Raw genomic sequence first — 14,159 nt, forward strand, 5'->3', positions numbered from 1 at the left:
TTTCATCACCTTATGAAATTTCTGCAAAAATATTAATAGTTTTAATCACTAAGGTGAATAGGGATTGCTCAAAAGATATTACACTGACTCCAGGAATTCAAAAGAAGGGTTGCACTAGGCTGATAAAGTGCTTGCCTGTTCTGTGTTTCTAAAAATATACCAGGTGTTTTCAGTATCCACATCCCCTGCTGTAAAATGGGGTAGCTTTCATGTTGAAAAGGTGTCCAGAGACCAGGCTAACTCTCTGATCAACCCTGTTCTTCGGGTTCTGAGAGCATATGCAGCCTACATCATTAGGGTTTTTTCTTTAAAAAAAAAAAAAGAATTTTAAGCAATAGAACCCTATTTTCAAAAGATATCGTCAGGTGATCCCCAATACATAGTTGTTGTTGTGGTTTTTTTTTTGGGGGGGGGGGAAGTTCCTGCACTGCTTTAGGGAATGGAATATCTGAAACCACATCCATCTTTCCTAATTTTCCTCTCCCTGAGGTCCTTAGAGTTCCAGGGATCAGTATTCTTTTCTACACATATATGGTACTTAATCTTTTTGTAATTAAGTGTTCACATTTGTATGTTTATCTTCCCAAACAGCTGTTCTCAGAAGGCAGGAGTTTTCCCTTATATTTCCTTTCCCTGTAGAGTTGCTGGTCAAGAGAGTAAGAACTCAAGGAATACTGGTTGAAAGAATGGACTAACTTCCTGTTCGTTTTTCTTTTTTGTAGGGTACAGGCATCCTTCACCTGCCATTGTTGCAAGAACGGTCAGAATTCTGCATACACTACTGACTCTGGTCAACAAACATAGAAACTGTGACAAATTTGAGGTGAACACACAGAGCGTGGCTTACTTGGCAGGTAAAAGCACGAAACAGACAAAATTAATCTTACCGAATCTATCTAAAAACATCTGTCAGTCCTTCAGCTGGTTGCTTGGCGGGGTAAAGAGTTCAGGGTCCAGTCCTGTGGGGGTGGTTAAAATTTTAAGTTTTGCCAAAACATTTTTCCTTATAAAAGAACTTGCATTAAAGTCTGAAATGCATTCCCTTTGTCATCTTTGGTTCAAGACACCGCATGGTTCCCTATTTTCTGCTATAACATCTGAAGGCCTCAGCCTAGCATCCTTGGGCCCTTCAGCAGTTCTCCTGACTGTCGCCTTTCCCTACATTTCCTAAGTCCCAGTTTTTATTACCTCTCCAGATGGATGGGCTATTTTAAGCTCATCTACTTGCCGCCCCCTTGGAATCGCCTTTCTGCCTCTTAAAAGTGCGTTCCTAATGCCATTTGTTTAAGCCAGAATGTCTGCCCATCCCCACCATCCCATTAAATCTTCCCACTTGTTCTCACCCGGTGTGTGTTTTTCTCCACTCGGCAACACTTAGCACTCCCGTGTAATGCAGCTCTGGAACGTGGCAAGTGCGGATTCCCAATTTAGGAGACGGCAGTTTGTGGCAGCTTTTTTGTTGGAATCATTTGACCTTGGGCAAATCATCTAATATCTCAGAGTGTTTTTCCTTATCTAAAAAATAGACCTTATAGTACCTGTCCTGCCCACTTTCTGTGTTTGTTGAGATCAAAAGTACATTAAAGCGCTTGACAAATATAAGGTACTTATTAAATCTCAGTATATTTCATACTTATGTAGTCTTTCAAAACAGACCATAAACTTCCAAGGTAAGAAAGTCTGTCCTAAGTGGTTTATATCCTTAAACTTCACACTCTCTAGGGTTCTTTCTCTGCTTGTCTGACAGCTGTTACCCTCTAAGAGGTTGTAAGAAATGTATCCTGTTTTTAGTCACACTTGAAATTTGTTAAATTTTCTCATCTTCCTTTTTTCCTTTTAGCCTTACTCACAGTGTCTGAGGAGGTTCGAAGTCGCTGTAGCCTAAAACATAGAAAGTCTCTTCTTCTTACTGATATTTCAATGGAAAATGTTCCTATGGATACATATCCCATCCATCATGGCGACCCCAGCTATAGGTAAGTAGACTTCTTCTCCCGTAATTACATAATTATAATCAGGTTTCAATTTTCCATGCCAGTGGAGACAGGCAGCAAGAATAATCAGGAAGGCAATATATAGGGGAATCTAAAGATATCTAGGAACAGTATATAAATCAAAACTCCTGTTACACACATACCATGTGTAATGTGGATTAGTAGTAGGAAAGTTTCTCCTCTTCTAATCTAACTGTGCTCCATGTTAACATTAGTTTGCCTCTGTTAAGCACAAACAGTTGAGTAATGAAAAGAGATGATTTTGAAATTACCGGGTTGTCAGAAAGGGCCTAGGAAAAAACCAACATGAAATATAAGCAACATCACATTCTTAATGATAGAAAACTAAGCTATACAGATTTGTGCAAAGGTACACATGCCGCCACATGTGTTGTGTTTATTCCCATCACGCTAAACTTACTTAAAATTTTTCTATGGTGTGGATTTAGTTGGTAGAATAATCACATTATGCCCACTGTTGTATGTGGTTTGGGGTAGTATATTTTTCACTATAACATGGAGAAATTACATGAAACTTTGGAGACTTTCTATATTTTCAATTAAAAGACATCTTTAAGTTTTAGGTACCACGTTGAATATAGGAACGTAATTGTGTAGCTGTAGAGCTTCTATCATTCAATTTATCACCATCCCACTTTTCGATTAAAAAGTCTTCCACAGTTTCCCACTGAGATTTTAGCAGTGTATGCAGAAGTTTTCCAAGCACACTTGGTTTTCGATAGTCTTATTCTTCAATTATTTCTCGGATTATATTTCTCTGACATATGCCCTTTTTGTCCTGAAAAGGAGAAATGAGTTTGCTTGTGTTCCTTTGTCAAAGTATAGTTGCTTTTCTTGGTTTAAACCAAGAATACAATTGCCTGTTTAGACTTGATTTCCCCTGATTAAAAAATCAACGTGGTACAGTTCTGCCAAGCATCAGTGAGTCCCTACTGTGTATAAGACATCGTGGCAAGAAAGTAGGAGGAAAGTGCTGATTTTCAAGAAAATTTCCCAAATAGATTCAAGAAACAAAGGAAGAAAGAGAATATTTCTTGGACATACACTAAGAGCTTGTACCCTAAAGCCTTTTTTAAAGTGCAGTTTTAAAATTAAGTGATTTCTGTCATTGGGAAATAGGACAGCCAATTGAGAGGGGCAAACAGTGGTTGTCTTTGTCACCATGTTATCTAATTCTTCTCAATTGTTTAAATCTCTCAGGACGCTAAAGGAGAACCAGCCGTGGTCATCTCCCAAAGGTTCTGAGGGGTACCTTGCAGCCACCTATCCAGCCGTGGGCCAGACCAGTCCCCGGGCCAGGAAGTCCATGAGCTTGGACATGGGGCAGCCTTCTCAGGCCAACACGAAGAAGTTGCTGGGTTAGTTTAGCTAAATTACATAGAGTTTGTTAAACTTTTTTTTTTAACGGCCAGATACTTTCACTCTTGGAAGATTATTCAAAGCTGTTCAAAATTATCAAAATTTCCCATTTTGATATAGCAAAGTTTTTGATGCCAATTACAAGAGAGTTTGATAGATAAGTCAGTTAAGCCATATCAGTTAAACAGATGAATGAGAACAGGATCTTGAACCAGTTTTTTCTGATTCCTAGATGAAATACTGTGCTTATCCTCATTTTGTTCTGCCTTGGCCGGGCAGCAGGGAAATGGGAGTTGGGGAAACATTAGCCCGAGAAAGGAGGAGTCTGGCCGCACTCAGATGCAGGGCCTTTAACAATATATTTCCCCAAAAGTATCGCCTGAGGGCAGAATACATCAATATGCTGCGAAGCTGTAATAATGCTATTTGCCACCTTTTCTTTAAAAAGACAACAAAGTAAGATTTTTTTGATTACTGTATTTTTTATTACTATATGATTCTTTTTGAAAATGAAGATTGCTCAGTTACATCAGCATTTGTCGATGAGAGAGGTATACCTAAAATTCTGTGAAACCCTCTCCCTTTTCAAAAACTGAAAGTAAATAATGAGAGAGCTCACTGACCTCATGCCACCACAGAGGAACTTTGTCTGAAGTTGGAATTGTTTCTAGAATACCTTGGGATCCATATTTCAGTGACCATGAATGGCTCAGTGGGTCTCAGTTATCCATACAAGCATATTTTTAAATATCTTTGGGTATTGGGAAAATGTTTCTGTTCATAAGGAAAACAGTGAACAAACAATGAAGTGTGAAATAAATAATCTGCTAGTGAGCCATGAAAGAAATAGAAACCGTGAAGGTTAATCACTGTCACTAGTCACATAGGGTTGTTACCTTTTGTTTGAGTTTCTTTCTGTTTATACTTTGTCACAAAAGAGTCTTCTAGGAGTTTCCTAGTTACTTCGTGTTTTGTAATTCTGGATTTTCATGCTAAGGAAGTTGTAAGTGCAAAACTAACTTTAGAGAAAACGTACTATTGAATTCAGTTAGTCCATGTGCTAGATGAAAAAGTTATGGTCTCTGCCTTGAAGAGCTCATAGCTTGGTAGCTAGGCTTATAATCCACTGATTACGAAAGCATCCCCAAGTGCCGCTAAGTAACATGTCTTGCTGAGGGGAAACTGAGGATCTGGGGAAATTAGGAAACACTGCAGAGAGGAAGTAACTTTGAACTTTTTGAACTTTTGGGTCTTGAAGATTTACTGTGCGCTTGCCTGACAGATACAGGGTGAGGAAGGCGAGTGTTCAAGAGAGGGGAGTGACGTGCAGGAGACTTTATATGTGGCGTTAAGAGATTTAGCCTTGTGTACCCAGCAGGGATCTTTAAGCAGGGAAGGGTTGTTACCAAATTTTGTTTTTAGGCAAGTTTTTCTGGCTGTGATGTGGACAAATAGTCAGAGATGTTTGGCAAAGGGACCACATAAGGGATTGATAGAGCATCCAAACAAGAGACAGTGTGGACCTACACTAAGGCAGGAGCAATGAGAGAATGGAGAAGAGCGGTCAGGTGTGTGGTGATGTCTGAAGTAGAACGGACGAGACTTAGTGCAAGTCTAAATAGTCCACTGTCACCACTTAAAAAAAATGTTTTTAAATGTTTATTTAGTTTTGAGAGAGAGAGAGACAGAGTGCGAGCAGGCAGGAGGGGTAGAGAGAGAGGGAGACACAGAATCCGAAGCAGGCTCCAGGCTCTGAGCTGTCGGCACAGAGCCCGATGTGGGGCTCGAACCCACAGACCACGAGATCGTGACCTGAGCCAAAGTCGGGCACTTAACCGACTGAGCCACCCAGGCGCCCCTCACCTTCATTACTTGAAATAAGAGAAAGGTATTTCATGTAGTGCAATACGTGACTTAGACTCAAAGCCAAGTGGAGACGGTGCTACTTGCCATTTTTGAAGCATGTCCCAGTATATCTATTTATTTAGTACTTTCAGGCATGCAAATGTTGTTTTCAAAACTGAAGCGTTAAAATCAAACTTTGATCTTGCCCACATGTGGAAAATTTTCATGCTAATGACTAATTCTTGCCACGAGCAGAATTTCTTAAATTGAGAAGAGGCTGTTCAGACATAGTTGATCTTTGCAGCTGAACAGTGCATACCCCTATACTCATCACCAAACATTGTACTTGTTGGCAGAGTTGGTTACCTCCAGTGTGGTGAATGTAATCTCAGTTTAATTTGGACCAATGAGGTACATCCGGTCCTGAGATGGAAAGCCGTGGGGCCAAAATTCCTTGACAAGATGGAAACTAAAGGAGCGAGACTCTGCCCCCAGGGATGTGTTTGAGCTTTCTTTGGGTCCTTAAATGAAAACTTAAACACTTGATGTCCAAACATTTTCTTTTTAGTATAAATCCTATTCACAGACACTGTGGTTAATGAACTGCCATATTCTGTAACTTTTGTTTATAGGAACAAGGAAAAGTTTTGATCACTTGATATCAGACACAAAGGCTCCTAAAAGGCAAGAAATGGAATCAGGGATCACAACACCCCCCAAAATGAGGAGAGTAGCAGAAACTGATTATGAAATGGGTGAGAAACAGAGTTAATAATTGATCTAGATCATTGAAAATAAGATGGGAGAGCCGTATTTGCTTTCCAGCCATTTCTTAGAATCTTTAGGATGAAATATAGACGCGTTTGCTCTTGTTCAGAAGATAAGCTATACAGTCCTTAAAATGAAAGTATTCCTGAAACCTGTATAAAAAGTAATCATATATATGATATACAGCACTGTAAACAGCTGGCCAGAACGTCTGTGTAGGTGAATATTAATTCTGTAAGATATTGACGTTGCTGTTTTAAGTACCTGCTAAAAAGCTATTGAATTATAGAAGTAACAGTAAAATGTTAGGTGAAGTGCTATGTGGTGTGAATGTTCGGTTAATACAGCTGATTGTGTTAATCCGTATCTCACTGCAGAAACTCAGAGGATTTCCTCATCACAACAACACCCGCATTTGCGTAAAGTTTCGGTGTCTGAATCAAATGTTCTCTTGGATGAAGAAGTACTTACTGATCCAAAGATCCAAGCACTTCTTCTTACCGTTCTGGTAAAATTTTTGACCTTTTGTGGGGGGTGGGTTTTTTGCCCTCAAGTTTTTATTGCAGTCTATTCTTGGGAGGCCCTTAAATATTAAAAACATGAAAAGGAAGACGGTCTTCTGCCTCTCACCAGAACACATAACAGTTCAGCCACAGAATAAAATGTGTTTTGTTGACTTTTTTGCACTTTGGCAGGCTACGCTGGTAAAATATACCACGGATGAGTTTGATCAGCGAATCCTTTATGAATACTTAGCGGAAGCCAGTGTTGTTTTCCCCAAGGTTTTTCCAGTCGTGTAAGTATCTTGTTTGTGTTTGACTTTTGTATCTATCTTGAAGTCATGTGTTTTATAAAAGCTCAGGCAAAGTATCATCCAATAATGTTCACCGGTTGTGGAGTGGGGGGGATACGAGACAGTGTGATAGAGATTTCAGCTTAGAGACAGTGGTTTAGTGGGGGCCAAGACTAGTTTTGGCCTATTAGGGAAAACATTTTTTTTTAATCTTGTTGATTTTCTGAAGGCTTCATCTTGATGAGCATTGTTCATTCCCTCACTTAGCAGCAAACTGTTAGATGCTGTATGTACCTGTTTTGGTTTCTTTTTTGGTAGAGCTTGTGTGTTTATCCACAGCTGAGTGAAAACAAAATTAACCTTCTATATAGGAGATGACTTTTATTCTCTCTGAAGAGCAAAGATCATATTAGCCTCAAAGTATTCAAATCTAAATAACATGGGATATTATGTTATCCCATGGGAATGAAACATGGGATATTCTATTCCTGATCTAGACCTTCTATGTAGTATCATTGTATCCTTACTTTTGTTTAATCTCATTTTAAAATGTCAGAATTTTATATAGTTGGCTCTTGGTTATTTCTATTAATGGAGTGTGGCCGGGTTAGACGTAGTTAATTTCCTCTTAATTTTGAGTAGATCATATGTTCCACCCCTCCAAATTAATTTTGCTTTCCTAAAGTGACTGATATTAAATTTAGTTTTAACTCCCTGGGTACATATCAACAGTCAGCAGAAAGAAATGGTCCTAAAACATGTCAAATGACAGAAGCCAACCTTGTCTTGAGCAAACAGTCACCATATATAATTAAACACGGTTGCATGACAGTACTGTTTGGTTGTTTTTACCATATTTTTCTTGACGACTAAAAAGGACAAACCACGAAAATAAATTCATACGTTTATTGTAGAAAATTGGAAAAGCACCAGAAAGTAAAAAAAAAACACCCCTCTCCCTTCATCTTTATCACGTTGTTCTGGGGAATATATGATCTTTTCCAGTGTATATTACCATGTAGGTTTCCTTTAAAATGTTCCTGTGTTTTGTTCTTGTTTTTTTTTTTTAGACACAATTTGTTGGACTCTAAGATCAACACCCTATTGTCATTGTGCCAAGATCCAAATTTGTTAAATCCAATTCATGGAATTGTGCAGAGTGTGGTGTACCATGAGGAATCTCCACCACAGTACCAGACATCATACCTGCAAAGTAAATGTCTCAGGAGGATGGTTGATGAACTTGCTAAAATGAGCGCTGTTACAGAGTGCATGACTAAAGAATTCTTTATAAGGGATCGGCTTGTTCATACTTCTCTCTCCATATGCCGTTTTCTGACTCTTTTCATTGCATGTTGTTCAATACAATACAAAGTTGTGGTTTACAACTTTTTAAAATTGCAATATGGTTTTATACTGAGTTTAAGTGAGTTTTAATCTACCCTGACATTCATTGTAAAAAAAAAAAAAAAGGTTTCAAATGTGTGTAGGTTTTAAATGTCATCAGCTATACAACTTATTTAATTTCTGTTAAGATTAAGAGAGTATCATGCTTGTTGTAAGAGTAACATTTGATTTGTTGCAGGTTTTGGTTTTAATGGCTTGTGGCGGTTTGCAGGACCCTTTTCAAAGGTAAGAAAATATTTTTTTCTCTACTGACAAAATGAAAGTTTTTATTCATATTAGTGTACCTGCTCTGAGAACATACAATACTCTGAAAACCAGAATGATGATTCACAATAAACACAATATTTTTCTAAAATGTTTTCCAGCATAGACTCTTTCCAAGAGGCAGCACCTTTAATAGGTTTATATATTAGTTTTTACCAAAAAACAACTCAGTTCCACTTAGGCTTGACTTTTCAGAAGGGTGTGATGAACTTCTGCAAAGTTTTCTGCTCTCGGTCACTCATGTGTTTGATGATCGTAATGCATACACTTAAGTATCTTGTAATCAGAAAGGAGCATTACCTGTGGCTAAAATCTACCTCGTGACCCAAAAGTAATATAATGTTATATTTCAACCCAATCTCCGTTCTTAAAAAGATTACATAATGAAAAAAAAAAATTACCTCCTGAAAACATTTTTCCTTCCAACCTGTTGGATTAGATTCATTCTTCCCTGAATATATCCTTATTTGTTTCTACTCATTTTTTTCTTTGATTGGCGTTAGTTGATATAGTGCTACATGAATGTGTTTTTGATGATTCTATTACTGGTTCCTCTAGATTGAGATTCCTTGAAGGCAGGACTTCTTTTTCTTCCCCCTACAGTTCCTAGTGCAGTGTCCTAGTTTTATGAATTCAGTATTTCATTTTTATTTTGTTCAGTTATTACTGAATATCTTTTGATATGCCAACGTTGTGATTTTTAAAATGGGTCTGAGTTCCTAGAAGTAAGTATATCGTGCAGGAATGTGTGTAGTTGCACGCGATTCTCTGCCCTTCCCAGTGTTCAGTTAGTCGAATATGTAAATGGCAGCTGGAATGATGATACTCCGTTCGTTTTCTCTGTTTTGGAAAACTGACTAGACATCATTCCTGATGGTTTTATTGTCTCAGGATCAATGCCGTCTTTGCTTCTGCATGGCTTTCAGTAATTACAGGTTCATTCGGAAGCTCTAGGTGTAAGCCGAATAAAATTCCCCACATTAAGTCCCATGGTAGTCTAGAAATACTGCACCAACCTCTCCCCGCCCCCTTTTAGCACCGCAGAATACAAAAGAAGAAAAACAGTACATTAAGCCCAAGACAAAAATTGAGTTAATCTTTTGTGGCTTCAGAGGGGATTTACAGAAAAAAAGAATGGAGCTAAAATAATTTCCTATATTTTCCATTACAGCAAACCCAAATCCCAGACTATGCTGAGCTTATTGTTAAGTTTCTTGATGCCTTGATTGACACGTATTTGCCTGGAATTGATGAAGAAACCAGTGAGGAGTCCCTCCTGACACCCACTTCTCCTTATCCTCCTGCAGTGCAGAGCCAGCTTAGTATCACTGCTAACCTTAACCTTTCTAATTCCATGACCTCACTCGCAACTTCCCAGCATTCCCCAGGTTAGTAAATGTAATCTTTATGTAAATTTGAGCAATACTATTAATATACCAACATCAGGACTTCCCTTGTTATCAGGTTATAGTATATTTATAGTACATTTTGCTCCTTTTGATCATGAGGTTCATCTTACATTTCTTCTTTACCTTAGAGTTGACTTGAATTTTGTTATTCTGTAAAGCTTTCTACTTTCAAACAGTATTCATAAGATAGTGAAATGTTTAGTGTTCACACAGTGTTCTAAGGTTGATAATTTTTTAGAATTTGGCCAGGAAGAGCAACCTCTGTTACCTTACCCTGTAAGTGAAGAGAATTAGAATTCCCTTCCTAGATATATTAGCCTTGCCCTAAGGGCTTCTATGTCTCTGGTACAGCGTACCATATCCAAAAAATACACAAAGTACGGTAGTACCCCCTCTCCCCGTTGCCAGCAACAACTCAACCATCCAGAGACCAACCTGAAAATCTATAAATTAACAGCCAGAAAAAAGCCATCTCAAGAAAATAACATCTTCAAGCTCATAAGTGTGTTCCTTTACCATGGAGTCACTCTTAGGTGCACATGGGAAAAATATGCCAATGCAAACACGCAGCCAAGAAGTGGGTACACTGGGAAAGAACAGCTAATAGCTTGAGCAGGGCTGAGGGACACAAGATGGCAGGGATGGCAAACTTCACCGACTCCTGGGCTCATCCAGTGTCCCAGTGAATGTTCTCATACACCTCTGGTCCACATCAAAGGTGCTGCTCAGGGCAGAGCTGATGCCACTGTATACGATGATGACAGTGGGTAGTGAGGGAAAGCTTCTGTGTAGTCATGTTTGCTATTCAGAATGATACCCTTCTGAAATGGTGAAAAATTTTTTAAAAAGGTTTTGCGTTTAAAGTTCCATTATCTGAAAATTCTACTTATGAAGCAGCTCATTCTATAAGGAAAAGGTACTATACACTGTTCTTTTTTAGGTGTTAGCATGGATTTTCTTTTTAAAAGCCAAGTAATGTATCACTCCTATTTTGTGATGTTCAAGACACATAAGTAGAACCCCCAAGTTTATAATCCTAGTTTTGCCTGAATATTTAAACATGCATAATTTCGAAGGCCTGAAGAACTCGGCAAGTATAATAGCCAATTTGCATGATAAACCGTCTCATTAAATAACCTGTATCCATCTATTACGCTCTGCTCAACAACAAAGCTTTGGTTAGCAGAGGAAACAAACCATTTGGTCCAGCATTTATTTATCAGTCACCTTACTGCATTTCTTTTTTCCTCCAAGAAATAAAAGAAATCTGGCCAACTTCCCTTCCGCATATAACCATGCTCCTTTGCCCTCTGTCCCTTATTCCAGAGGACAGTGTTTCTCCAAGTGTGATTCCTAGACCAGCATCAGCGTCATTTGGGAGCTCGCTAGAATGCAGGTGCTACAGTCCCACTGCAGACCTCCTGCGTAAGAAAGTCCAAGAGTGGGGCCCCACCAGCAGTCTGCTTTAATAAACACCCTGGGTGATTCTTACATACACTGGAGTGTGAAAGGCACTGCCCTAGGGTATGCCTGTGATCTTGACCCTTTATCAGTGTCCCAACCATTAAAGCCAGGGAAAAACTTAAAATACACTTTCTTCTAGATATTCCAGCCACTGAATTCTTTCCCTCACCATCACCATCCCCTCCAAATCTTAGCATTTTGGAGCTAAGGAGAACTACAGAGATAATTTAGTTCTAGGCCCGCCAGGGTTGAGGGTGATGGGGTAATTAAGGTTTAGAAGAGTGAAGGTAATTGCTTTATCACGCAGTTCTTCTCCAGAACCAAGGCTAGTGCTCTACCGCATACATTGTCTTCCGTATCTGTGATGTATCCATCACCTTTCTTCCTTCCCTTCATCTCCCTTTTTCTTTCATTTATTTGTCTATTTATTGCTGTCTCATTACTTCCACCTGCCTCACCCTAAGTCCAACACTTCTTTTCTTCTGTAGGGCTGTTTTCTGGGTTCCTTGTTGTTTGTAAGGTTAATGACAATCAGAAATGTGTAGACTCTGTCTATACTGTCCTCTTGTTTTTTTAAAGTTTGGTCTATTTCCATCAAACTTTTGCCTCTTGGGCTACTAAAGTGGTGTTAAACCTGTCAAAATGATTATTTGTTTTTATATCAACTCTTTTTTGATTTTTACACCCGGACTAATTGTTAGGGAGATTTCTGCCCATCTTTGCCCACTAATGGAGACAGTAAAGTAATCAGATTTGAGAATAAAGGTAACAGTACAGGTTCCCCCGCTAGTTGATTCATTGTTTATATCCTGTATTGGTTTAAAAAAAAAAAAAAAAATAGCCCTACCCTGCAACCTCTTATTTAGAACTGTTTATAAAAATCAGAAAGTAGTATGTATGGTTTTTGTTACGGTTTTATACTTACTCTTAGCCAAAAGGCTGAGAAGCAATTTTTTGGTTAAAAATTGGTCACTTCCAGTGTCCAGTGTCACTTCCAGTGGTTCTTTAGACGGCTGCTTGAATAGACTGCCACACTCTGGAAACCTGCCACTATTCTCAAAGGAAACTGAAGCTTTAAAAGCAATAGAATTAATTAAAATCATGGTGTTCAGCAATTCCTAGCTCTCAATTGCAAATTGTGTGTCCTTGGTTTACCAGATTAATTAACCGCATGTTTTTGGAGAAGGTGGTTATCCTTTCAGTAGTGATGTCACTCTCCAATGAAACAAACCATTTTTATCTTTAAATTGTGGGCTCATCTCTATGAAGGGATCCTGGTTTATCTATGTATACAATCGCTGCACTTTTGTCTTTTGCTCTTATGGAATTACCTCTGTAAGAGTTAATGCTTCATTTGTAATTAGGTATACTGCTTTGTATCTCTAGCTACATGTAATCTTAGATTCCTGTCCCCTCTGTTCTTTATGGAGTAGAATTTGCTGATATCAAAGGGCTGAAAGAGGTGGTGAATCTTACCCAGATTCCTAACTCAGCCTAGCATTTCTACTTTGCTGTTTGGCTGTATAAAAAGCAAAATATTTCCCTAGCTCCACTCCCATTAGCCAAGTCCCAAGCGTAAGTATTTAAAGAAACTCGATGTCACCCCCAGAAATGGAGCACAAATGTGCCTTGCCATCAAATTACCCAACATTAATCTGCGCCCAATCTCCTGAGCTGTAAGCAGGTGAAGTCTCTGTTGCCCTATGTCAAAAAGCCACGGTTGCTGATCTGCATACAGCCCAGCTCTTCACTGCAAACTTTCCTTGTCGATCAAGGCACTGCTGTCTACATCTTTGTTCCTTAGCAGGGTCAGCCACTCGGCTGTATTTTCTTTTTGGTCACCAACCAGCCTTCTCTGCTGTCAAAGCAGCTAGGTAAGAGATTTGTAAACTCCCTCCCACTCCGAAACATTAAACCTCACTTAAATAAAAAAAACTTTCAGTGGTAATTCATCAACCACCAGCTTTTGAGGAAGGGGTGGTCATTTACTTACACAAAGCAATTGCCTCTGAAAATGCATTCTTCTTGACAAATTATCATTAGCTCACTTGTCTATCCCCTTAGCACAAGGAGGATTATTTGATAAATCTATATTTTAAAATGTGTAAATGGCTGTTTTCTGACTCCCTCCCTAGTTGAAATTGAATTTGGCATCGGTGGAGCCATCGGTGGAGTTCAGTGCATGTAAAATTGTATTAACTGTGGACCTTTTAGCCAAATGGGCATAAAACTTTGCCTCTTCAGATTTTCCCAAATGCCACTAAGAGAACCCTGAAGAGAATCCATGGAATTTACTCTCTCATATATAAGAATATTCCAAATTGATTTTTTAATCCACTATTAGGTCCAGGGTGGTAGAGTTGGACTTGAATGGAAGAACCAGGATTAGAGCTAGAAAATCAGGTCTATCCACTTAGAAATGTTGGGGCAGGCAGGGGGCGGGGCGGGGGGTGGGAGGGAGGAGTACCCTCTGTCTTGCTTAAGGCCAAGCCATGAGTGGCTCCTGTAGATGCTGAGCAAAGAAGCCTTTTTAAAGCCATAGTTCTGAATGCTTTATAACCATTTCAAGTGCAGTCTCCTGGCATCTTCTCTGCACGTTAAAGAGCAAGTATATCAGAAATAAAATCCAGATGGAATTAGTACTCATTAAAAAGAAATTAAGCAGATCCACTTCCAGTGTATTAAAATTTAATTGATACTCTGCCAAGGTCTCCTAGTATTTTTCACACTGTAATTTAATTCAGTAAACATTTGAACATCCGTTTTGGAGGTGTACCCTAAGGCACTCTGGGACACGTAAAGATGAGAGAGACCCTGGTCACCAGCGACATCACG

At 38.9% G+C, this 14,159-nt stretch overlaps 1 protein-coding gene across 8 annotated transcripts in view; it reads left to right on the forward strand.

The window, feature by feature from the left end:
* The window catches only part of NF1 (neurofibromin 1), a 319,551-nt gene that overhangs the window by 294,613 nt on the left and 10,779 nt on the right, over positions 1–14,159 (forward strand). For 7 of the 8 annotated variants that reach the window (XR_006211074.1, XM_042966177.1, XM_042966176.1 and 4 more), the window contains 9 exons: positions 723–854; positions 1,841–1,976; positions 3,216–3,373; positions 5,852–5,974; positions 6,365–6,495; positions 6,683–6,783; positions 7,851–7,993; positions 8,366–8,412; positions 9,623–9,839. Coding sequence is in view for 7 of the 8 variants with exons in the window: in XM_042966177.1 (XP_042822111.1) it covers positions 723–854; positions 1,841–1,976; positions 3,216–3,373; positions 5,852–5,974; positions 6,365–6,495; positions 6,683–6,783; positions 7,851–7,993; positions 8,366–8,412; positions 9,623–9,839 (1,188 nt within the window). In the remaining variant the exon portion in view is untranslated. The remainder of the gene's footprint in view (positions 1–722; positions 855–1,840; positions 1,977–3,215; positions 3,374–5,851; positions 5,975–6,364; positions 6,496–6,682; positions 6,784–7,850; positions 7,994–8,365; positions 8,413–9,622; positions 9,840–14,159) is intronic. The other variant, XM_042966174.1, reaches the window with a different exon arrangement.

This window comes from Panthera tigris, chromosome E1 (assembly GCF_018350195.1).
Source record: "Panthera tigris isolate Pti1 chromosome E1, P.tigris_Pti1_mat1.1, whole genome shotgun sequence".
Taxonomy (NCBI): Eukaryota; Metazoa; Chordata; class Mammalia; order Carnivora; family Felidae; genus Panthera; species Panthera tigris.